This window comes from Xiphophorus hellerii, chromosome 18, assembly GCF_003331165.1.
Source record: "Xiphophorus hellerii strain 12219 chromosome 18, Xiphophorus_hellerii-4.1, whole genome shotgun sequence".
NCBI classification, from domain to species: domain Eukaryota; kingdom Metazoa; phylum Chordata; class Actinopteri; order Cyprinodontiformes; family Poeciliidae; genus Xiphophorus; species Xiphophorus hellerii.
In genome coordinates this window covers 1,648,002-1,672,034 of record NC_045689.1, presented here as the reverse complement: position 1 = coordinate 1,672,034, position 24,033 = coordinate 1,648,002, and the positions used below count along the sequence as shown (strand labels likewise).

Genomic DNA, 24,033 nt, shown 5'->3' with positions numbered 1-24,033 from the left:
CTGTAACTGAGGAACCACCTGAGAGCCTGAGATAACACTCACACACACACACACACACACACACACGCACACACACACACACACCCACACCCACACACACTCAGCTGATAACATTTTAATCAGGATTCAATTATTTCCAATTTCTTCCACTTTGCCGTCGGGTCGCTTCCTGTTTATTCATCAGAACTCGTTTCTTCCTGTTGGGTTTCTGTTGGATCGCTGGAGAAAATGGTGGTAATGGTTCCTTCTACTGGGAAGCAGGAACGTTCCCGACACAAACTGGATTGTTCCCAACACAAACTGGAACGTTCCCAACACAAACTGGAACGTTCCCAACACAAACTGGAACGTTCCCAACACAAACTGCTCCAGAACCAATCTGATGGGTCGGTTCAGAATGTGTTGGTGTTTACCATGTTGGCTGGTTCTGGATGTTCCGGTTCTGTTTGCTCCATATTCTCGCTCAGGTGAGTTCAGTCAGGTCAAAGGTCAGATTCTCCTGGGATCTGGAAGTTTCCCTCTGACTGAGCAGCAAAGTGCCGTTTAAAAAGTTACTCTGTGAAAAATGAACAGGAAGAATTTGAGTTATTTAACCAAATTCAGGATTCATTTTCCAAATATTCTCAACATTTTATTCATTAATTTAGAAATGTCCGTTTCAAACTAAATATTCACATAGTAGGTCGAAAGAAATAACTAAATATTTAATTAGCAAGCTAAGTTTTTAGCTCACTAAGTAGCTTGCTACTTTGGGGCTAATTAATTTGCTTACAAACTAAATATTTAGTTAGCAAGCTAATTATTTAGCTCTAAGCTAAGTAATTACCATTCAAGCTAAATCATCAGGATGTGACGGGAACGGTTTGTTCTGCTGGATTTATTACCTGCATGTTTGACGTCTGAATGCAATCGGACCTTTTTAAACCAGATGAAAAGCTTTGGACAGAAAAACACCTGCAGTCTGATTTCATGTCAGCTTTTAGAAAACAGTGACAGACTCACAACGAGCGAAGGACGGCGCAGTGGGTTGGATGGCTGTCAGGAGATGAAATCATGTGGAGGAGGAAAAACGTTACTGTAGAAAAACAGAAACTCAAACGGAGCGACAAGCTTTGGGTCAAACATTTCTGTTGTGGAAAAAAATCCTAAAGTTTCTCCTGATTAATCTCATCTCTCAGTCGACGTTTTGAATTGAAATTGTTGCTCAGGTGTTTCTATGACCCCTGACCCTTGACCTCCATTTTATCTGTAAAACTGAAAAGCTAAAGGTAAAACGACCAACCAACCAATGAAAAGAGAGCAGGGTGAGGAGCGAAGCAGGTGGCGGAACAGAAAGTTCAGAACTGAACCAGTAATTTGGTTTCAGGGGGAAAACCCTTGGACTGGTCCGCTGCCTGGGACTGGCTGCTCAGCGACCAATCAGAGACAGAAAATAAACAAACACAAACATAGTTAGCAAGGGAGCAGAAATCTAATCATCAGTAATGATGCAATTCTGCTAATAAGCTAATAGTTGACCTAATTTTTTTTGTTTAGTGCTTTTGCTGACTTTGAAAACATTTAGCACACTTAGCTTCCCCTAAATAAATTCGTTGGCATAAATTCTGAAGCTCTAAGCTAAAAATTAGCTCTGCTAATATTAGCTTAGCGCCTTTCCTAACTGAAAATGTTTAGTATATTTACGATCACCTGACTACATTCTCCTGATAAATTCTGAAGCGCTAAGAATTAGCATAGCTAATTTTTAGCGCTTCTGCTAACTTTGAAAACCTTTGGTGCACTTAGCTTGTAAAACTGCTTATTTATTTGGATGTTTTGTAAACTTTCAGTTGAATAAAGTTTGATTTGTGTGTTTTGATTATTGACTGTTAAAAATTCCTCAGATAGTCACACATTTATTTACGCTCTTATTTTGAAGTAGGTGAAGTTCGATTTCCTCTCCTCTCGTTGAAACTTTCAGGAACAAATAAAACCGACAGAACAAGATGTGAACATGAAACATTGTTATGGAACCTGTAAATTATGATGTCAACATTAAATGCTTAAAGATTTCACAGAGTCATAAATAAGCGAAGATGAGAAAATCAAGAAATTACTACTATTTTATTTATAACACACTTTAAAACAACAACAGCTGTGACAAACTGCTTTACAAACATTTAAAATATGAAAAGGACAAAAGACATTAAAACCAATAAAATTAGTTTTTTGTTGCAGATGTTTGAAGGTGTGAATATGATAGTTAGCATGTTAATGTTGAAGCTTTAGCATTAGCTTCAGCTAGCTACCTTGTTGGTGTAGCGCTTTATAGTTAGCGGAACTGATGTTTGTTATTAGCGCTACAGAGCTACTGCAGCTAGCTTCTGGTATTAGCATGAGATGTAGCCTAGTTTAATAAATAAATTCTTACTTTTGTAGCTCAGTTAGCCAGTGGAGGAGTTGTTAGCTAGTCAAGCTGAATGTGTTCAAATTCCTGGGGGTTTTCTGCTTGCTCTCCGGGGGGAAGGACATGAACACACGGAGCCTGTTAGATTAGCCAGTGACCTGTCCAGGGTTGCCATCACTTGGGCAAACAAAGCAGCTGATGACACTGAGATGCTTCCATAATGAGAGCCGCCTGAATCCACAAACCCTCAGTGCTAACACCCCCCAGTGCTAACACCCCCTCCCTGTTAGCTAAACCCCACTTAGCGCCCTGAGTGTTTGCAGATCTCCAGTTGTTTGAACTCAGTGTTTGTTCTCTCTCTGTTCTCCATTACAGGTTCATGAAACTCGACCCTCTTTCTGTTCAAACAGAAAACCTGCTGCTGTTTCCACACAAACACTCCCAGTGCTCCCAGTGCTGCAGCAGCATTTCTGGCTTAAAGGGCCAGTATCACGTAGAATCAACTTTTTTTTAAAGCTTTACATCATGTTATAATGTTGTTGTTGAGAAATCCTTTAATCTCCATGGCAACCATTCAGCTGGCTGGACCTAGCCCCCCCTTGAAGGCGCAACTCCTCCCCCACTCAGCTCCTTCAGACTAGCCAGCAGCAATTAGCAATTAGCTGAGCTCATTATAGCAGCTGCTGCTCAGAGCGACGCTGGTAAAAACATTAAAGGGTTAATAGAGGAGCCATGTTGACATGAATTCCTGGAGGCAGAGCTTCAGAAAGCACATGAGCTTTTAAAGAGACAGAGACCCAATTTCAAAAACGTAAGTTACAACGTTAAATTTCTTTACGTCATATTTGATACATAAAGCATTTCGATAGTAACTGGAGTCAGCAGAGTTCCCTGATAATTCCAGAAAATGATTCTGTGGCTGGAAAACCTGATGCCCCTTTGACCCCTGACCTGGTTTTTGGTTCTGATTAAAGGAGGCGGAGCCACCAAAGTGATTGACTTCGTTCTTTATTGGACAATTACAATAATTACTCAGGCAAGACTGCTGATTGGTCGGTTCAGCTGCCCCTGCAGGTGACTGGTCATTTGGTTCCAGGGGGCGTGGCCTCAGCTGGGAACACAGGAACAGGAACCAGTTAGAAACATGGCTCACAGGACGTTAGCGTGGCTTCAACAGGAAGTCAGTTACCTGCTTCCTGCTTCAACAGGAAGTCAGGCCCTTCCAGTAGAAGTTCTTGCAGCCGGCTTTGCGTTCGCGGGCCGTGGTTTCGACGGACCGCTCCAGGTTCAGTCTGGAGCCGGTTCCTCTGGAAGCCGCCTCCGGACCGTCCTGCTGGGCCTCGACCTCTGACCTCGACATCTGGGCCAGCAGGTCCTCCACGGCCCGCTTGGACCAGTCCTGCAGAACCGGACAGAACCAGAACCACATGGTCAGCTGCAGACCGACTGCCCAGATCGAACCGGACCAAAATAATTTGCGGAATATTTGACGTCTGGTTCTGACCAACTGACTGGACCAGAACTTTAAGTTCAAACAAAGTGAGAAAATATTTTTATCCAAGTTTCAAACATGAAAAAATAAACTCAACTGTTACAAACGGAAACATTTAAAGCATCAAAATGCAGTAAAACCTTTCAGACACCAGAACATTCATCAGGGACGGGCAGGAAACATTTTATTTTTTTAAAACTATTTTTACATGAACTGCTTTGAAATATTTTTTGTCTTTTATTATAAATGTTTATATTTAGTTACACATTGAAATCAGCCATAAATCAGATGTTTTGCATCTCAGTTGAAACATTTTAATCTCTTCCATCAAACTGCTGCAGGTGATTTAAGATTCAGAGGCAAATTTATTAATTTATTCATCCTCTGAATAAATCTGAAATATTCATTTTCATCAGTAAGCATCATATAGCTTATGAAAATGAATCTAAATTCACAGGCAGTCAGTATTGGACCAACCGAATTGGTTTTGAACATAGCAGTAATTTAAATAGTTTGATGGAATCTGGAGTTCCTCAGGGTTCGGTTCTTGGTCCTTTAAAACTAATTTTAATCTGGATTTGAATATTTAGAGATGCAGATTTCTGACGGAGCTCAGTTCAAACACAACCAGCCAATCAGAAGCTCCACTGGTTTCTTTAATCTGATTGGTGGGAAAGAAGCAGCTGAAACCAGTAAGGAACTGGAACTGGAACCAGTAACTGGAACTGGTTCCCGTCCAGGAAAACGTCCCCAGTTTTATAAAAACTGAGCTGGTTCTCATCCTGAGGTCAAAGGTGAAGCCAGAGGTCGGTTTTACCTGCGAGAGCAGTCCGGCGCTGCGGGCTCGCTGCAGCAGCCGGTGGTGACGCAGGTCCAGGTCCAGGTCCAGGTTCTGGTTCTGGTAGGGGTCCTGGTCTCTGTCGGCCTGAGACGAAACGCCCAGACTGAGCGCGGCCAGCGCGGCGAGGACCAAGATGGCGGGACAGTGAGCGTGATGCATACCTGCAGAAACAGGAGAAGAAGAAGGAGGTGAGAGAGGAAAAGCTGAGGAAGAGGAAGAGGAGGAGGAGTAGGAGGTCCTACTGGGTTCTGGTCGGGTTTCTCCTGCTGGTCCTGGTGCTGGCTCTGGTTCTGAGCTGCTGGTTCTGCTGCTGCTGCTCTTATGAGGCCTGCTCCCCCCCAGAGGGTCACATGACTCGGTGCGGCTGATTGGCAGCTGCAGGGCGATGAAGGAACGCCGAGTTAAAGTTAAACAGAAGTCCATTAGTCCTCATCCTCTTCAAATGGAGACAATAAAAGCAGAAAGCTATCAGCGCTCAAACACAACGGCAGAATGTGGGGGGGATTAACGGAGCGTTCAGAGGATTAGCAGACTTCATTAGCATTCACTGATATCTCCATTAAACACGGCGCAGAGCCGCCCACTCCACGGCCACGCAAACACTTCACAGGCTTCCAGGCGACAAAACCTGCTGCTGGAAGTGACATCAGGGAATCCCACACTTCCTGCTGCAGCGCCGCCGGATCAGGACTCACCGCGGCACCAACATGACAAACAACGAGATTTACATCAGATACACACTTCAAAACACAACCGACTTTACATGGAATAAAAGGTTCAATGAATGAGATTCAGAGTCTGAGTGAAGCGGCGAGACGAAGGTCAGATTCAGGATCCAACTGGACCTGGGATCTGGAATGGAAAGCTGCCGTCACCAGCAAATCATTTTTCATATTTACACTATGTCATTCATTCATTCATTCATTCATTCATTCATTCATTCGTCTATAATTGTTAAAATGTTAGTTTAAAACTAAGTCAGTCAGTTAAATATTTAGCTAGCTCAGAGCAAAACATTTAGTCTGAAGCCTAAAGTTTATCAAGCAAAATATTGTGTTAAACTAAATATGTCATTCTAAAATAAACATTTAGTTATCAAGCTAAATATTTAGCTAGCAACATAAAATGTACCAAGGCGAGAGCTAATTAAATATTTAGTTTGGGGGCGTGCTGTGGTGGCGCAGCGGGTTAGCACACCCCACGTTTGGAGGCCTTAGTCCTTGACGCGGACGTCGCGGGTTCGACTCCCGGTCCCGACGACCTTTGCCGCATGTCCTCCCCCCTCTCCTCACCCTCCTTCCTGTCTGCCTACTGTAGAAAAAATATGAGCCACTAGCGCCGCAAAAACTCTTCGGAGAAAAAATAAAAATATTTAGTTTGGAGCTAAACTTAACACAGAGCTAAATATTTAAGCTACGGCTTAAAGTTTTGTTTTAAAACTAAATATTTTGTTTGAAACTGACATTTATAAATGAATAAGAACATTAAATGTATGACTATAAAAATGAAGCTCCATTTTTCCCTGCTGTCCTTTAAGAACCTCACCTTTAAGACGTTGGCAGGAGAAACGTCCTTCACCAGATGTTGTCCATCAAATATAAAATTATGGAACTGTTGCAAAGAAACTGTTTATTTTTATGCAACAAAATTGGAATGAACTTGTCGGAGGAAATCCACCAGATTTTTCTTGAGAAACCAGCAGATTATCGAGTTAAAGCCTTCAGTCCTGCTTGCAGCTCGTCATGCAGGTTTTCTGTGTTCGGCTAACAGTTAGCATCGCCTTCCCCTCTGTGAAAATAAAAGTAGTGGCACCATCATGCTGTGGGAATAAGTTTATCCAGCAGGATCAGGGAAGCTGGTCTGAGTTGACAGGAAAACAACGGATGATTTAGATCAAAGCAGATTCATGGGTTAGAATGGCCTAGTCAAAGTCCGGGACTTAATCCAGCCGAACTCTGTGGTAAAACCTGAAAACCATCCATCCAGTCTGAGGATGAGCTGTTTTACAAAGATTGGAGATGCTCAACAAACCTGCAGCATTCCGACTCAGATAGGCTTCCTGCTGATGCATGCCACACTTTTCAGAATTTCCTTGTGAAAACCTTGTGAGCAGTTACCAGCTCTTCATAGATCACATCATGTGGTTCAAAATACGCCCAGTCAGGTCATTTCTGACAGATGATGACCGCTTGATGTTGGTTAAAGTCTAAACGGTTCATGTCCAGCATATGCGTGGTCTGCAACTGGACCAGCAAATCTGCCAGACTTTCAATTCAAACTAGTTTTGTTGATTCTGCAACGATTCAGAAAATGAACTCAGCTCAACTGCAGCTATTCCAAATGAAAATGATTTTTAGATTTATTACTGCTGACAACTTGCTAAGCTAAATTTTTCTGTAGGTTTCATATGAAACGGATCTGTGATCTAAAACTTCTCCTTATTGAGTCTGATTTTAAAAAACAGTTTTTGTTTGAAAATGAAACAGATTTTATTGTTTATTGATCGATGACTGAACAGATTCCTGCCAGAGATCATAAAGTCGTCAAACATTTCCATCTCCAGCGTCTTCATCATCTCTGCTAATAAACAGCACATTAACAGCAGGTGGTTGCCGTGGCGACACATTAGCAGCGAGTTGCCGTCACTAGGGACCCGCTGGCATCAACACACACGCCCACCCCCACACACACACACACACACCCTGACATGGGGGCTTGGTGGGAGAGCGATGACATCACCGCTCCTCGCTGTGATGCGTACAGATGTTTCAGACCCTGAGTCACTCCAACATGAAGATTATTCAAATAATAAAACATTAAGTTTAATTTGCTGTAAAGAGAAGCAGAACGAAACGCTGACATTCAGACGAAACCAGAAAGTTTCAGAAGATGAAGCTGAGGAACGACCTGCAGGAGGAACCTCCAGGTTTCCTGTCAGAATGTTAAAAATCAGAAACATCCCGACGTCTCAAAACCGGGCCAGGATTTATTCCTTCAGGGTTGAAACGTTCAGCTGATCCAAACGCAGCAGAAACATTCAATGAGACGAGCGGGCAGAGAAATCCGATTCCAATGTTTTCACCCCAAAAACATCTGATCGGTTCCACTTCCAGATGTGGAACCAAGTCCGATCCGGTAGTTTTCAAATCGCAGTCTGAACGGCCATGTAGCATTTTATACCACTTCGGTTTCTTTTTGTCTGTTTTTTCAAACCATTCATCCGTTCATTCATTCATTCATTTATTCATTCATTCATACTTCATTGTTTCTGGTGACAGTGGACGCTGCCGCTCATTTTTTAAGGTCTTTTAGTCATTTTGTACTTTACTTTTTATCATGTATTAAAATTTTGTGTTTTTTGTGTTAAATAATTTAAGGTGACCTTGATTGTCAAAATGCGTCTACAAAAAAAAGGTATTATTATTATTAAACCTCCGGCTGGTTGAGGCAAATGGCCGTTCACCCTGGTTCTGGTTCTGCTGCAGGTTTCTTCCTCTTAACAGGGAGTTTTTCATCTCCACTGTCGCCCCCTGCTGGTCAGGAGGACTGAATGCTGCAAGCCAAAACCTCCGTGCTCTGCTGGTTGTTTTTAAAAAGAAACTTCTTACACTGAAGATCCATTTCCACCAGCCCTGTTTACTCTCTTTACGTGAACTGCAGTCTGTTTGCCCATAAAGTCCGGTCCAGTTTTGAACGCTAATCGACCTCTGACCTCTGATCCTCCAAACCTCAGTCTGGGTTCGGTTGAAGTGAACTCTGGTTGGTTTGAATGTGAACGCCAAGCGGACCTGAGACCGCTCCAAAAGCAGGAAGTAGACTACAGCACAGGGCATTCTGGGCAAATACAACCCAAGCTAACATGTTAGCTTAGCGCTATCAGCAGAAATGGCTCCTGGTCTTCAGCCAAAGACTAAAGAGAAATCCTCCAACACTAAAATCTGACGCCTCCATCTTGTTTCCATCTGGTGAAACAGGAAGTTGCTCTCAGCGTCTTCAGAGGTTTTTGTGTCGTTTCCTTCAGTGGTTCTTGGTGCAGCGCCCCCACAGGCCAGGAGGGGAACAGGTTGGTTTGACTCAGAACCACAGCAGCTGGAGGCGGAGCAGATAGAACTAATTTATATATTAAACTGAATTTTACGCATGGATATAATTTCTCAGGTGTAAAAAAAGTAGACCAGGTGAACATCATAGAAGACAATTGAACAATTTTAATAAAACAAAGAGAAACAAGAGAAGCACATTTACACTGAACCAACAGACAGAAACCTGAAGTACGGAAACACGATGAAACAGGAGGAGAAAAACGTAGAAAACTCTGAAAGTCCAGCAGATCCATCAGATAATTATGGGGGAATTTTACTGCCATAAGTCAACAACACACATTTTCAGTGTGCAAGCAGAATTTAATCTTTGCTCTCTAAACTTCTGCTCTGTTTCAAATATTTTCTGTCAGAATTTGAAGTAGCAATGGTTGCCGTGGCGACTGGCGAGCGTTGATGGGTAGCGTTATTCAGCTTTACATATGTGTGATTTATTTACAATGTGGTCACAAATGAGTCTGCTCTGCTCTGACTGTTGGTGAAGGTTTGGTGTTGAATGTTTGCCTCAGATGGGCTGCAGTGCTGAGGAAGCAGCAGAAGCTAATAGCTGCTATTAGCTTTAGCTGTTCAGTACAGACGGGCTGCAGTGCTGAGGAAGCAGCAGAAGCTAATAGCTGCTATTAGCTTTAGCTGCTCAGTACAGACGGGCTGCAGAGCCACAAAAGTCTACAACAACACAGAATAAGACGCTAAATTTATTATTAGCCAAAAATTGATAAACATAGCGACAAAGTGGTGATGCCACGCCCCATCGCTCTGCTCATCGCCTCACTGGGCCGAGTCTCTGCAGGGGGCGGGGTTTAGCTTTCACACTTTAAAAAGTCGCAGCATTTTTTCAGAAGAATGGCTGCTGATTTTTTACAGAGCCCTCCAGGGGTCATGGGGATTTTGGTTTCTTTTGCTTTCCCTCGCGATACTGTACTGATCCGTTCATGAGGCATAATTGAATCCTGTAAGTCTTTCTTAATGTAGCCGCCGTACTTTCTGCCTTAATTTAAGGTTATGTGAGGTTTTTCCATGAACGTTAAAATCTCATTGTGAAATATCTGAAGTTTTATGTCTTTAGGATAAAAAGGAAACACAAACCTGTGATATAAACAGAAACTTTATATAAGTAGGAAAGAAATAAAAATACATCCTAAGTTGGATTATTTCTGAGTTATTATAGTCGGGTAATAAATCATCTGACAGTTTTGATTGTGTCTCTGTGTTGCTGGTTGTCTGAATGGTTTTCATGTTCAGTTTCATCTCAACCTTAACAGACATAAACATGCAGTAAATAAATCGATTTTCAATCAGCTTTTTGCACCAAAGATTTAATAATAATAAACACGTTTTATTATTATAAAACACGACAAACTAATGATGGTAGAGGGCCGCACTGGGTTAACTCTGGAATCTCATCTGTCTGTTTATCAATCAACTACAAAACCATTTCTTTGTTCTGTCACAATTATTGATTTATTATATTTTGATCATTATGCTCCAAACTTTACAAGGACTGACGGCCCCGCTCACCGTTTCCTCATAAACACAAAGCCAGCAGCTCAGTGACCTTCTCATTCATACCTGATGATGCCACGCCCACATCGACACGCCCACATCGACACGCCCACCACCCAGGTGTCAAAGTCGCCTGCTCCTGTCATATCAATAATTACTTATTTCATTCATATGGCTCTTACAGAGCCTCAGTGAAAACTTGTTTATTATTATTAACTGTTTGGTGCAAAACACTGATTGAAAATCGATTTATTTTTTCCTGCATGTTTATGTCTGTTAAGGCTCAGATGGAACTGAAAGCCCTTTAAACCATTCAGACTAGAACACAACAGAGACACAATTAAAACTGTCAGATGTTTTATTACCCGCGATAATAACTCAGAAATAGTCCAAATAGTTTGGATGTATTTTTATTTCTTTCCTACTTATGGAAAGTTTCTGTTTATATCACAGGTTTGTGTTGCCTTTTTATCCTAAAGAAAGATATAAAATGTCATATTTCACAAAGAGATTTTTTTTTTTCCCCTCCAGGGGTCTTTTGTGGCTCTAGTGTCCCTTATATGACAGCAGGCTGACAGGAAACGGGGAAGGAGAGGAGGGAAGACATGCAGCAAACGTCGTCGGGTCCGGGAGTCGAACCCACGACGGCCGCGTCGAGGACTCAAGGCCTCCAAATATGGGTCGGGCTAACCGCTACGCCACCGCGGCACGCCCTCACAAAGAGATTTTAACATAGATGGAAAAACCTCACATAACCTTGTATTAAGGCAGAAAGTATGGCAGCCAGCGTAAGAAAGGCTTACAGGATTCAATGATGCCTCATGAACTGATCAGTAGATTGTTGAGAGGAAACGCAAAAGAAAGATTTTTTCCCATGTCCCCTGAAGGGCTCCGTAATTTTTATCAGTTTGATGGGTTTTCTAGTAATATCTACCTAGATGGATTGATCCTATCTATAGCTGGAGCACAGCCACTAGAAGAAAACAAACGCACCCCGAGGCGGCTCCCACCGCCCAGTATAACCCTTTCGTTCTATTGGCTGAGACGTTGCTAGGCAACAGTACTTCTTTGTTTTGAGAGAGAGCAGAAAAGAATTCACAAGCGAGCAGCGAGGTTTACAAGTGGAGAGTTAATCCGTATGGAGACAAGTTTTGAGTGTGAGCACAAAGATTTGAGAGAACAGAAAATATTTGAAAGAGAAGTTTGAGTGCAAGCATTACAAGTTTTGAGAACAAAGAGATGAAATTCTGCTTTCAGACTGAAAATGTGTGATGTCAACTTATGGCAGTAAAATTCCTCCATAGATAATCAGACCTATGAACCATTCTGGACCGAATGAAAGCATCACGTTGAGGTCAGCCATCTTTAAAGATCTAACATCTGTTGGATTTAAAACCTCAAAAACAACAAATTAGTTTTACAAAAAGGTCACAGGAGAAAACAGAGCTCCAGGTTTTCTACGTGTTCATGTTGAGTCCATAAATGTTATCTATGCTTTGGGTCCATTTCTGCTTAAATGATTAAACAACAACAACATATTTAAACACAACATGATTCAAATACATTTACGGATTTATCTACAGTTTTAACAGCCACTGTGAGTGAATATGTGACAGTGGCAATAATAATAATAACAATAAAAATGTAATGAATCCCACAGCACATTTCATATCGTCCAACTGCAGACCTCAGTTTCCAGACTTCCTGTCCTCTCAGCCAATCAGATGTGAGCATGATGTCAGCCACAGACAGTTTGTTGTTTGGTTACATCAGAGAAACAGCACTGAACTGTTGAATACAACATTTCACCATTTTAAAGTCTTAACCTGAATAGAACCTCAATGACAACATGAAGTAGGCAGAAAACCCTAACAAGGCGCCGCGTTCATTAAAGTTCTGTTCATTAAAGCTGCGTTCATTAAAGTTCTGTTCATTAAAGCTGCGTTCATTAAAGTTCTGTTCATTAAAGCTGCGTTCACACAGCAGGGACTGCAATCATATCAGACTTTCCGTCTTTTCGCCCCCACTAAAATCCGATCTATGTGGAATTCAATTGTCTCTAATAATTTTCAAAAGTTGTGTCACATTTTATCCGACTTTTCCATCGTTGTCACGAGACGCATCATAATTCAGCAGCAGAAGAAGCCAGACGGTGAATCTGGACATAAACAATGCCTGGAAATCAAAGCATTCTGAATCAGTGAACTCACTGCTGCTTTCCTTCAAAAATTCTCTAGAGATCAAATATGACTTATAAGAAATTTTATGTCCTGATTTTGAAATTGGGTCTCTGTCTCTTTAAGAAGCTCCAGCTCTTTCTGAAGCTCCGCCTCCAGGAAGTTGTCCCAAAATGGCTCCTCTATTAACCCTTTAATGTTTTTAACATAGCAGCTCTGCAGTTCCACCAGATGTTTGCTAATTGCTGCTAGCTAGTCTGGAGGAGCTGAGTGGGGGAGGACCTGTGTCTCGGAGGCGGAGCTCGGTCCATCCAGGTGTTCTGCAGCTGAATGGTTGCCATAGAGATTTCTCAATCATGAAAGATTCAAAGCAACACTGCAGGTTTGTTTTTCATGATGGAATAAATTATAACATGACAAAGATAACAAAAATTTAGATTTTATATGATACTGCCTCTTTAAGAACCATCCATACATGGCGGCGGCCATGTTTAGTGCCGAACACAGAGAGCTGCTGGGTAGCGGCTACGGTATTCTTTTGGGTTGTAGACCGTTCAACCAGAAATCTGATCGCATTTAATTAGTAAAATGAACGACAACAGGAAAAAAAATCAGATTTCAGCTAAAAACAAATCTAAACCTGTTTGTGAACGTAGCTTTAGTCTGGAAAAGTTTCCATAAATACACCAAAACAGCAGTAAAACTCACAGAAAACAGTCAGACATGGTGGTGGCAGCATGATGCTCTGGGCCTGGACCTGGATTTTCTATCAGAGACCCAGGAAGTCCCAAAATCTTCAGCCAATTTGTGACTTTAGGCTGGCAGAGACCAGAGTCAGGCCGGCCTCTGATTGGCCGATGCTGTTAGCTTCAGGCTGGCCTCTGATTGACCGATGCTGTTAGCTTCAGACTGGCCTCTGATTGGCCGATGCTGTTAGCTTCAGGCTGGCCTCTGATTGGCCGATGCTGTTAGCTTCAGGCTGGCCTCTGATTGGCCGATGCTGTTAGCTTCAGACTGGCCTCTGATTGGCCGATGCTGTTAGCTTCAGACTGGCCTCTGATTGGCCGATGCTGTTAGCTTCAGACTGGCCTCTGATTGGCCGATGCTGTTAGCTTCAGGCTGGCTTCTGATTGGCCGATGCTGTTAGCTTCAGACTGGCCTCTGATTGGCCGATGCTGTTAGCTTCAGACTGGCCTCTGATTGGCTGATGCTGTTAGCTTCAGACTGGCCTCTGATTGGCTGATGCTGTTAGCTTCAGACTGGCCTCTGATTGGCCGATGCTGCCTCTTCATAAACTAAACTCTCACCCTGAAGTTTTCTCAGATTAGGTCTCACATTAAAAGTTGCTGATAAGAAACATGAAACAAACCCAACAGGAGTTTGTGAACCGGTTGGGGCTCTTCACCAACCTGGCAACGCGACATCTTCCTGCTCAGAACCAAACGGCACCGCAGCGGCACCATAACCGGTTCCGGTTCTGCTCATGTCTGACTGTCTCAGAGGACAGGAGTCCTGGGGGACAGATGTGCTGTTGGACCGACCTGTCCTCTGACCCACAGAGGTCAGAGGACAGAGGTCAAAGGTCACATCTGCATGATCTTCATGCAGACTCTGCAGCGGCTGATGTTGTCTGGGTTGTTCCCTGGAAGGATCCAGCTGCTGGGCCTCCTGCAGATCCAAACAGAATCAGACCTCAGCTGCTGGTTCCACAGAGAATGCTGCCACCTGCTGGCCATCAGGGAAACTGCTGACGGTTTTTCTGAACGTTTTCATTTAAACTCGGCTCAGTTCTGGAGTTTCTGAGTCTCTCCTGGTCGTTTGGGTCCGACCGAAGCTGCTCACCAGTTTTTATGGGTTATTAATATTATTTACTCCTAATTTTATCTCAGGTTATTTATTTCAGTAATACAGCTGCACATATACTGTAGTTTGGCTTTAATTTGATTTTAAAGTATTTTATTAATTGTTTTTCAGTTAGTGGAAAACAATTTTTCTACTAACTGTTCAAAATGCTGCTGCCAAGTTTTGGACACGACTCCAACGTTGATGCTGGTCACCTCAGGATTCTTTTACAGAGCAATGTAAGAATATTTTATTGACTTGGAGAAATCTTCATCATTGTGTCACAGAACCTCTGGTAGGTTATAAAACCTGATTTTTATTAACTTATCTTGGTTTTTATACACTGTTGACTTTTTGTGAAATGTTTTGTGATTTTATATCTTAAAAATAAAGTTTTACTAACTTACTTATGAAATGTCAGTGTTAGATGAAAGACTTTCTACTTCATCCTTATGTTAAAGTAAATCCAGGTAGGACAGCTTTACACCTTCATTCATCATTAGCTGAAGGATTTGCTTCACAACCTGTGATTTTTTATCATAAACGGATCATTTGATGGGAGAGGAAACCAAAATCTGTCAGATTATTAGCAGCGATTTATTCTTGGATGTGGATTACGCGTCACGCTGATGATGTCGTGTTAAACCTCTGAGTCTGAGCGCCAACAGGGAGTCGTGTAACGGTTAGCATGTTGTCAGCAGGTGGATGGAGGCTTACCTGAACATGTTGTCAGGGTCCAGAGCAGCCAGCCAGTAGCTGTACAGGCTGTTGTCGTACTTGCAGGTTCCTGAGCTGCCGCTGCACTCCATGAACGGCATTCCTTGGAAGTTTTCCAGGCAGGATCCGGGAGAAACCAGAGGCTGACCCGAGCCCTCGGCGCCTACACCCGTTTCCTGAACACAGAAGAGGCGAATGCAACGCGCTTGAACAGGGGAACTCAGATTCAGGTGATTCAGGTGATTTCAGGCAGAGATGAATCTAAACGTTGCAGTTCTAGACTCGGGCAGCTCTAAAGGAAACGTCCCACTGACCATCACAAAGGAGAATCCGGTCCAGAGCGACTGCCAGTCCGCAGGGCAGGGCGGGACGGCGCTGGTCTGGCTGTGGATGGCGATCACGTTGGCTTCAGACTCGCACACCGAACACCTGAAACCCAGAAACAAACCTGAACCAGGTGGAACACCTTCATCCTCAGTCTGCTGTTTTCTTCTTCATGAAGCTAAAAATATTGTTTTCTGATGTTCAGATCTGAAATCAGGAGGTTTTCCTCTTAGTGCTGACGCTACTTGCTGATCTTGGACTCCAGCGCCGCCTCTGGGTCGGTCTGGTTTATCGGGCTCCTGATGTTGGACAGCCAGTAGGAAAAGTCGTTCCTCTCAGCGTATCGACATTCCTCTCCAGTCTCACAGATCAGGAAGGGAGCGGTGCTGAAACGCTGCAGGCAGCTGCCGACCGTTCCTGCAGGAACGCGGTGTGGCGCGGCGATACGGCCAAAAACAAACCATCAGGAAAAACCTCCATCAGAACAAAACTGGGATATTAATAGAATAAAGTTGTTCTGTTGTGACTTTATTCTCATAGTTTTGTATTTTAGTTTTTTCTGGTGTGGCTCTAGCCCTGTGTTGCAGAATGCTACGGTTGGACATGGAGGGTTCTGATCTATACTTCTGAGGTAGGCTGTGACCTCTGTGACCTCTGCAGACCTACCCAGGTCCTGTCCGTGAGCGCGGCTGTAGCCGTTGATGAAGAGCAGTGAGTATCCTCTGAATATGAGCGTGGACTGGGCCGGGCAGGCAGGGGCGGCGCTGTCCTGGCTGTGTCTGCTGAACAGGAAGCCGTTCCTCCTGGGTGGCGGGCCGGCGCCTGGCTCACTTGGTTCACCTGGCTCACCTGGAGGACCCTTGGCTCCCACTCTGCCACGCTCTCCATTCGCACCTGGAACCAAGCAGATGGTTGGACTTCATCTGAACTCAACATGCAGAAACTCTGAGCCTCAAGACGGACAGGGTCAGAAACTAAAGGCAATAGATCGACTCTGTTGACATTTAACTTGTTGCCATGGTGATTTTAGGACGAGTCGGATGTTTTCATACCTTTCTGGCCGATTCGTCCTCTCTCTCCATCCTCTCCTCTCAGTCCGTCGCGCCCAGGTGTTCCTGTCCAACCCGGTGCTCCAGATGAGCCTTTTGAACCTGGAACCGGGAAAACGTCACATCAGGAAAGAGTTCAGGTGTTTCAGCAGTAACCATGGCAACATGACTGACCATAAGCTCCCCTCAATCCAGGGAAACCCGGCGATCCGACTCCTCCCACTTGGCCTAGAGCTCCTTCTTCACCTGGGTCTCCTGATACCAGCTGCACAGGAAAATATGAGTCCTTCCCACTTGGTCCTGCAGGAGGCAGCAGGAGGGCAACATTAGGGCAGGATTAGGGCAGGATTGGGGCAGGATTAGGGCAGAATCGGGGCAAGATTAGTGTAGGATTGGGGCAAGATTAGTGTAGGATTGGGGCAAGATTAGTGTAGGATTGGGGCAGGATTAGGGCAGAATTGGGGCAAGATTAATGCAGGATTGGGGCAGTATTGGGGCAGGATTGGGGCAAGATTAGTGTAGGATTGGGGCAGTATTGGGTTAATTAGAGCCGATCCAACAGCTGGCCTGTCTCAGGTCTGCCGGCTTCCTTTTACCCGGGTTCCCGATTCGTCCTGCTGGTCCTCCCGGACCGGGGTTACCTGGCGGTCCTTTCTCCCCTTCCATACCTGAAACACACACCAGGGGGCGCTCTGAGGTCAGTAAGAATGTAGATCCTATTTAACTTTGACCAAACAGCAACGAGTCACGGCTCACAGATCAGATCATGAAATTAGTTTGACCTAATTTAGTTCTGAAGCCACATTTCTCCCAAAGATTCTCTACCCAGAATGCATTGCTGTCGTTCTACAGTCCTGTCTGCTTCCCGACCAAGTTAGGCCAGAATCAGCAGCACAGTTAGCAAAACGCAACAACTATGAACTGAAACCACAAATGAAAAGTCAGTTCTTAAGAATTTCTTCCTGAAGGTCAAATAAAAACGTTTCTGTAACAAAACTGAGAGCAAGATGCTACAATGTAGCATGCTACTAACATGTTGGCTATCAATGTCATTCAGTTTAGTGATTTATGTTAGCTTTGGCTAAATACAATGATAGTTTATCATCAGCTTCCACTAAATACCATGTTGGTAGCTTTAGCATTAGCGTACGACAAATACCATATTGGTAGCTTTAGCATTAGCTTCTGCTAAATACCTTGTTGGTACCTTTAGCATTAGCGTCCGCTAAATACCATGTTGATAGCTTTAGCTTCCACTAAATACCATGTTGATAGCTTTAGCATTAGCTTCCGCTAAATACCGTGTTGGTATTTATCGGACCAACGATAAATACGATTAATACCATATTGGTACCTTTAGCATTAGCTTCCACTAAATACCATGTTGATAGCTTTAGCATTAGCTTCCGCTAAATACCATGTTGACATGCTGCTTTTTATCATAACTGATCAAACTGGAACCCAAGAACCATCATGGGAATCTTATTTGTGTTGATCTGACATATTTATGGAATCAGATCTTTTTGTTCTCTAAAGTGGCTTCAGGTGAGATCAGCTGTGAATTTGTTGAATCATAAACAAACAGGAAGACAAACTGTTCAGCTGAAAACGATCAGGCTGCTCCCCATCGGTTTGCGGTTCTTACCGATTGAACCCTTTGCTCCAACCGGTCCTCTGTAGCCTTTTTTTCCAGGATATCCAGGCGGCCCCCAAGGACCCTGAAGGCAAAACAAGTAAATATGACACTTCATTCAAGTTTCAGTTTGTTTTTCTCTTAACTTGACCTCTGGGCGGGACTCACAGGAGGTCCACAAGGACCGAGGTCACCGATTGGTCCCGGTGGTCCTGGGGGACCCGGTTCTCCTTTAACACCTTTATGGCCTTTGTAACCAGGACCTGGTGGACCAGGTGGACCGGACGGACCCTTAGGGCCTACACAGTGACAGATTTTATCATTTTATTTAATCCAGAGACGAATCCAGCTGTCAAACAGACTAAGCTCTCCACCTTTCGGTCCTTTAGGTCCAGGAAATCCTTTATATCCCTTTGTCCCATCAATGCACTCTCCCCCTTTCTTCCCAGCACATCCAGGAGGCCCTGGGGGTCCCTTAGCGCCTTTGTAACCCGGGTCTCCTGCAGGTCCACAGGGTCCAGGAGGCCCACAGCATCCCAGCGGGCCCCTGTCCCCCACGCATCCTGGAGGAGGAGGTGGCAAAGTTACAGCTTCCTTCTGAACCCACCCCAACCAGAATTAAACCAAAGCCTTACCAGGGGGACCTCTTCGTCCTGTCGGCCCCTTCGGTCCAGGTACACATGCTGCAGATAAAGAAGTAGATCAGTGAAGGTTCGCGGGGCGACGTTTTGGTTCATACATCTATTCACCCTTACAGCCCATATCTCCTTTCTCTCCGTCAGGCCCGGGGATCCCGTCCCGGCCCTGGTTTCCTTTGGGTCCCAGTGGACCAGGAGCTCCAGGAGACCCCCAGCATCCTGGAGATGAAGGTCAGACAGAGGCTTAAAGCTGCGCTTCATTCACCATGGAACCGTTCAAAATGGAATTATAAAAATAAATCTGGTTAAAGCTTCAGAATGTAACTTCTGAAAAAAGTCTCCATGTTGTTACAGTTTGTTAGATAACGTGTGAAAAGTTTGAGTTGCTACTGCACCAAAAACAACCAATCAGAGTCAGGAGGCAGGGCTTAGCGCTAACAATCAATTTGATGTATGTGCTGCTAAATGTGCTAATGGTGGAGAAACAACTCACCGTTAAAGGAAAACCGTTTATCTGCCTAGCCTGAACGTTCACAACAGGCTATGCTAGCTGCAGCTTAGCAGAGAGCTGCAGCTAGCAGTACAAGGATTAATAATCCTTGTACTGATTGGTTGTTTTCTAATTAGCACTTGGAGAATGCAGAGGATTTTTCACAGACTATCTGCTCACAGTTTCAATAAATATGTAAATTTTTAAAAAGTTACAAACTGCAGCTTCAATGGATTTTCATAAAGTTGCTTTTCAGCCATATTGAAATGAATATTTCATAAAACTGCAATGAAAACATTTGTTTTTATCTCAGAAGTCACATGACTGACAGCCGGATGTTGCTACTGCTGGAAACGACGAAGAAGACAACAGGAAGTGGTCGAGTGATGGAGGCGTTTTAATGATTTGTCACATAAACAAACATTCGTGTGAGATTTTAATCGTTTCTTATTTAATGGAAACGCAGCCAGTGAGTTTAAAGCTGCTGGTGAAGCGACTCTGGCATACCTGGATTTCCAGGAGGCCCTGGAGGGCCACAGATCCCAGGCGGGCCGTCCCAACCTTTCTCACCGGCTCTACCAGGAGAACCTGCAGACAAAAGAAACGTTTTCAGTCCAGATCTCAAACTGAGAGGAGAATCGATGATGCGACCAATCAGACCTTTGCATCCAGGTGGCCCTTTGGATCCCACAAATCCACAAGGACCGCAGGGCCCCAGAGGGCCAACGTCTCCAGCTGGTCCTCCTGGTCCTTTTGGACCTGAAGGTCCTGGACGTCCAGGAATCCCCTGTGGGAAAAATAAGAATAAGCATGAATGAATGAATGAATGAATGAATGAATGAATGAATGAATATACTTTATTAAGCATTAAACTGAAGCCCTTCACAGAACCTGGACTTTGGTTCTAGAACTAGAAATCATCCAGCATCAACGCAGGAGAACGTTACTTTGACTATTCCCTCTAAAGGTTCTGCCTGAGTTCTCCGTCCATGTAGGAACCAAAAGGCTTGGTTCTGTAAACGGATCCGACTAGAGAGACCCGGTCAAACCTTTCCTTCTCTTTTGTTCTAAAAGACCAAGAATGCGAATCACTTTGGCCCCAAAACGTTGTTGTTTTGACTTTCACCAGATAACTAAAAAAAAAAAAAATGAGAAAAATTCTTGTGTTATGAAACAGGATTTATTTCAGAATCTGTTTCTACGAAGAATAAATCCAACGAGACGTTTCAGTTTTGTTTGGTGTTACTTATCGTCAGAGTGGCGGATTAGTCTGACATTTTTGTAGAACAACTGATTTTAGTTTATTAAATATAGTTTGTTGGGACGGACAGAGGGACATTTGGTGGAACGGACGTTAGAAGTCAGCGTGCGTTTGGTTGTTTGCGGTAAACCGCTGAAGGTACCAGGCGATGGACAGACGGACAGAAACAGAACTACTTGCTGGTCCGGTCGGCGGGTCGTATTGGCTTTGGGTCTAATCCACCAGAACCTGATCAAATGTCATGTACGGGACACAGTGGGTGTTTTTCTGTGCTGTACCTTCATTCCTTTACAGCCTTTAGCTCCCCATCCACAACCTGCTTCTCCTTTACGTCCCTTATCTCCGGGTTTCCCTGACCCTCCATCTGAACCAGGGAGCCCATTGGTTCCCGTTGCACCTTTTTCACCTGGATCACCTGAAGAAAACATCGGAGGAGCTGAAACTGACGCAGTTATCCAGGAGTTCTGACTTATTTCATGCTGTCGGATCTTTGGCGGTGTAAACGTTTACCTGGTCTACCAGTGAATCCCTTGTCCCCTGGGGGTCCAGTGAAACCACAAGGACCTCTCTCTCCATCTCTACCTGGATCTCCAGGACATCCTGAGACATGAAACATTTCATTACCTTCAATAGAACCAGGGAAACAACCTCCACTGCTTCGCTCAGTCCGCACAGTGCAGCCAAACGTTTACCTGGTGGCCCCGTCTCTCCAGATTTTCCATCCAGGCCCTTTGGCCCTCGGTTCCCTGGGGGGCCTCCTTGTCCCTTTTCCCCAGTGAAACCTCTGGGTCCTGATCACGAATCAGGAAGCAAACAGAGAATTAAGACTCCAGAAACAAATTTCAGGGATGTTTATGAGATGCTAACATTAACGTATCTGTTCTAATCAGCCAAACACATCCCGAAACAAGTTATTATCTCTGAGGAACCATCTAGAATTATAGATCTAGAGTCAGTGCACAGCTTCAGTTATTCCAGGTAGAAACCAGAGATCAGGCTGACCTCTGACCTGAACCTTCAGAACCACATAAAGCCGGTTCCACAGTGGGCCTTCCAGCAGCTGCAGAACATTTCCAGGACCAGAGACTAAAGTCTCAGATCAGAGAAACTCATCCAGGCTTTAGTTTCTCTTTAGTGGCTTTGATTCCTGCAGCAGCGTCTTCACAGGTCTGATTGACAACCCAACGGTCCAGAACGCTGCTGCTGGTCCAGAACCTGCTGCTGGTCCAGAACCTGCAGCTGGTTGGTTGATTATTGACTCACTCATCTGAGTCTGGTGGCACGTTGCCATTGTCGCTGATGTTTCATTGTTGCTGATGTTTCATTGTTGCTGGTGAACGTTGCCTCTTGTCCAGTGAGCGCTAGAGAAAGGCAGCCGAGTGCCCAGATGAAGCCTCAGGCTTTCTGACCCTTAGAAGGATTTCAGAGTGTGGATCTGGTATTGGGATGTAATACTCCTTAGAGCCTATAGAGGGAGTAAACAGAGCACAGCGGCTCAAACACACATGAACTGTATTTTCTCAAAAAGCCGATTATTCCTCTTTTCTTGTAGGTCTTCACCAAGCTAACAGTTTTTGCAGAGGTTGATGTGAGTTTGATGTCAGATGGTCCAGGTAGAGTAGAAGCAGCATGAACTGTATCAAACAGTCTTCCTGACCGTCTCACATCACAAGAACCTTGTGCTGCGTTTGTGCAGAAGCTGAGAGTTTCCTCGGTTGTTCCGATAAATGTCTCTTCTTGGCTTGTTCAGCCACTGTGATCTGAAGGAGTCTGTAGCTCCCGACAGCAGCCATTTTGTTGATTTACATTTCACTGGCACATTGATCAAGAGAGTGAATTTACTTTCTTTTAGTAGGTCTGGAAGCCATGGTTCATCTATGCTTTGTGCTGCTCTTGCCTACCAAAATGGCGCGGCCACAATGCAAGACAATACAACACCTGGAAATCCAGAGTCTCCGGGATTCCCCGTTGTCCTAATGACTGTTGGGAACCCTTTTGGTCCAGTTCCCCCTTTGTCCCCTGGCTCTCCTGGAGGTCCCTGAGAACCTCTTGAACCATCTCGACCCCTCTGACCTAAGAGACAAATGATGGCAGAGAGGCTTCAGAGAGAAACAGTTACAAGATCCAACCTGATCCAGCCACTCAAATAAAACCTTTTGGTCCCGGTTCCCCGCAGGTCCCAGGCGGTCCGTGGTTTCCAGGACACCCCATCGGCCCTGGAACACCCATGTCTCCTCTCGGCCCTAAAACACAAACATCCAGACAAGGCTCCTTTCCTTTGTCTTTCAATAAAAACTATTGACACCAAAAACCCAGAGAACACAAGAAATCCTCAACTAAAGTCCAAACGTCGACGCTACAGCCAACGATGTGACTGGCGTCTCACCTGGGCCTCCAGGCTCTCCGGGATTCCCTCTCCAGCCTTTGGGTCCCACTTCCCCGGCCAGCCCTGGAACTCCATCGGGTCCCGGTGGCGCCGGTGGCCCTCTGAGCCCGGGGACTCTGGGGCAGTGGGTCCCAGGATCTCCCTTCAGACCCGGCGGCCCCTTCGTTCCTGCAGACGGTGCAGCGTGAACACGGTGTGATCTTAAAGAGACAGAATCCAGCTAACAGCTACACTTTCATCTGATCTTATTTACCTGTGGGTCCAATTGGACCCGCTGGACCTCGCAGTCCTGGAGGTCCTGGACATCCGGGGACACAGGGCCCAGGTGGACCCGTGGAACCAGGTTCCCCATCAACGCCTCGGTGACCTGAAGGAGATTTCAGACCAGTTTGGTTTTCCTTCATCCGGCAGCAGAACGGCTGGTTCTGATTCTACAACCAGAACCAGAACCTGTTCGGGGTTTTAATAGTTTTAGTGAGTTTTTAGAGGGTGTTTGTTAGTTATTATTAGTTAAATAGACTTTAGTTTAGTTTGACAGTTTTAGGTTTTCCATACTTTGGTTAATTTTTAGGCGCAGAATTCAAAAAGGTGAAAGTATTGTGATTATGTTTACCGTATTTTCCGCACTATAAGTTGCACCTAAAAACCTTCAATTTTCTCAAAAGCCAACAGTGCGCCTTATAACCCATTGCGCCTTATATATGGACCAATATTGAGCCACAAAGGTCTCGCAACTACGGTAAGCAGCAGCCGACTTCATTTTCCCCCGTAGAAGAAGAAGCGCGCGGTGCAGGCTGGGTTTTGTGTAAAGACCCCAAAATGGCTCCTATTAAGAGACACACTTACGACGCAGTTTAAGCTCAAGGCGATCAGTCACGCAGTAGAACATGGGAACAGAGCAGCAGCAGAGAATTTAACATGAACCAATCAATGGTTATAGCGGAAGTGGATATATATTGTGATTTGATTTACCGTAACAGCATCAGACTGTTTTTTACGTGTTTATTGAATCGAGGAAAAGTTCCCCTCCACTATATGTTACACCTTGCTGTTGTTAAAAGATAAACTGTGTCACCAAAATACCACGTCACTGACTTTACCTCAGGAAAATAATAAAACAGCTGTTCATTTTGGGAATGAACGGAGTTTTCAGAACGCTGGTTTGTAATCTATTAATAAAGTTTGACTGAAATA

At 44.4% G+C, this 24,033-nt stretch overlaps 2 protein-coding genes across 2 annotated transcripts in view; both read right to left on the bottom strand.

Moving 5' to 3' along the window:
• Window positions 1-3,376: 3,376 nt before the first annotated feature.
• sst1.2 (somatostatin 1, tandem duplicate 2) lies at window positions 3,377-5,193 on the bottom strand. The gene is made up of 4 exons (XM_032545014.1): window positions 4,962-5,193; window positions 4,696-4,880; window positions 3,576-3,785; window positions 3,377-3,497 (listed from the first exon to the last, which is right to left on the bottom strand). Exons 1-3 carry the CDS (start codon window positions 5,140-5,142, stop codon window positions 3,588-3,590), a joined length of 564 nt encoding a protein of 187 aa, XP_032400905.1. The 5' UTR covers window positions 5,143-5,193; the 3' UTR covers window positions 3,377-3,497; window positions 3,576-3,587.
• Window positions 5,194-13,742: 8,549 nt separating this feature from the next.
• The window catches only part of col4a3 (collagen, type IV, alpha 3), a 28,856-nt gene continuing 18,565 nt past the window's right edge, over window positions 13,743-24,033 (bottom strand). Inside the window, exons 31-52 of the mRNA XM_032545029.1 lie at window positions 23,093-23,206; window positions 22,840-23,007; window positions 22,607-22,696; window positions 22,392-22,526; window positions 21,146-21,244; window positions 20,964-21,053; window positions 20,732-20,868; window positions 19,853-19,979; window positions 19,700-19,780; window positions 18,820-18,921; window positions 18,700-18,747; window positions 18,439-18,627; window positions 18,233-18,363; window positions 18,077-18,149; window positions 17,028-17,099; window positions 16,606-16,731; window positions 16,435-16,533; window positions 16,049-16,276; window positions 15,628-15,799; window positions 15,373-15,487; window positions 15,059-15,234; window positions 13,743-14,167 (exon numbers count right to left, since the gene is read on the bottom strand). Of these exons, the coding sequence (XP_032400920.1) occupies window positions 14,083-14,167; window positions 15,059-15,234; window positions 15,373-15,487; window positions 15,628-15,799; window positions 16,049-16,276; window positions 16,435-16,533; window positions 16,606-16,731; window positions 17,028-17,099; window positions 18,077-18,149; window positions 18,233-18,363; window positions 18,439-18,627; window positions 18,700-18,747; window positions 18,820-18,921; window positions 19,700-19,780; window positions 19,853-19,979; window positions 20,732-20,868; window positions 20,964-21,053; window positions 21,146-21,244; window positions 22,392-22,526; window positions 22,607-22,696; window positions 22,840-23,007; window positions 23,093-23,206 (2,657 nt within the window). The 3' untranslated portion in view covers window positions 13,743-14,082. The remainder of the gene's footprint in view (window positions 14,168-15,058; window positions 15,235-15,372; window positions 15,488-15,627; window positions 15,800-16,048; window positions 16,277-16,434; window positions 16,534-16,605; window positions 16,732-17,027; window positions 17,100-18,076; window positions 18,150-18,232; window positions 18,364-18,438; window positions 18,628-18,699; window positions 18,748-18,819; window positions 18,922-19,699; window positions 19,781-19,852; window positions 19,980-20,731; window positions 20,869-20,963; window positions 21,054-21,145; window positions 21,245-22,391; window positions 22,527-22,606; window positions 22,697-22,839; window positions 23,008-23,092; window positions 23,207-24,033) is intronic.

What these genes read in the sequence shown, in the direction of transcription:
- sst1.2 (XM_032545014.1), bottom strand. Translation starts at nt 5,142, where the DNA reads ATGGACTTCTGTTTAACTTTAACTCGGCGTTCCTTCATCGCCCTGCAG. An exon ending in AGAAACCCGACCAGAACCCA is followed by an intron (nt 4,881 to 4,961) that starts GTAGGACCTCCT and finishes CTGTTTCTGCAG; the next exon opens with GTATGCATCACGCTCACTGT. An exon ending in GCGCCGGACTGCTCTCGCAG is followed by an intron (nt 3,786 to 4,695) that starts GTAAAACCGACC and finishes CCGGTTCTGCAG; the next exon opens with GACTGGTCCAAGCGGGCCGT.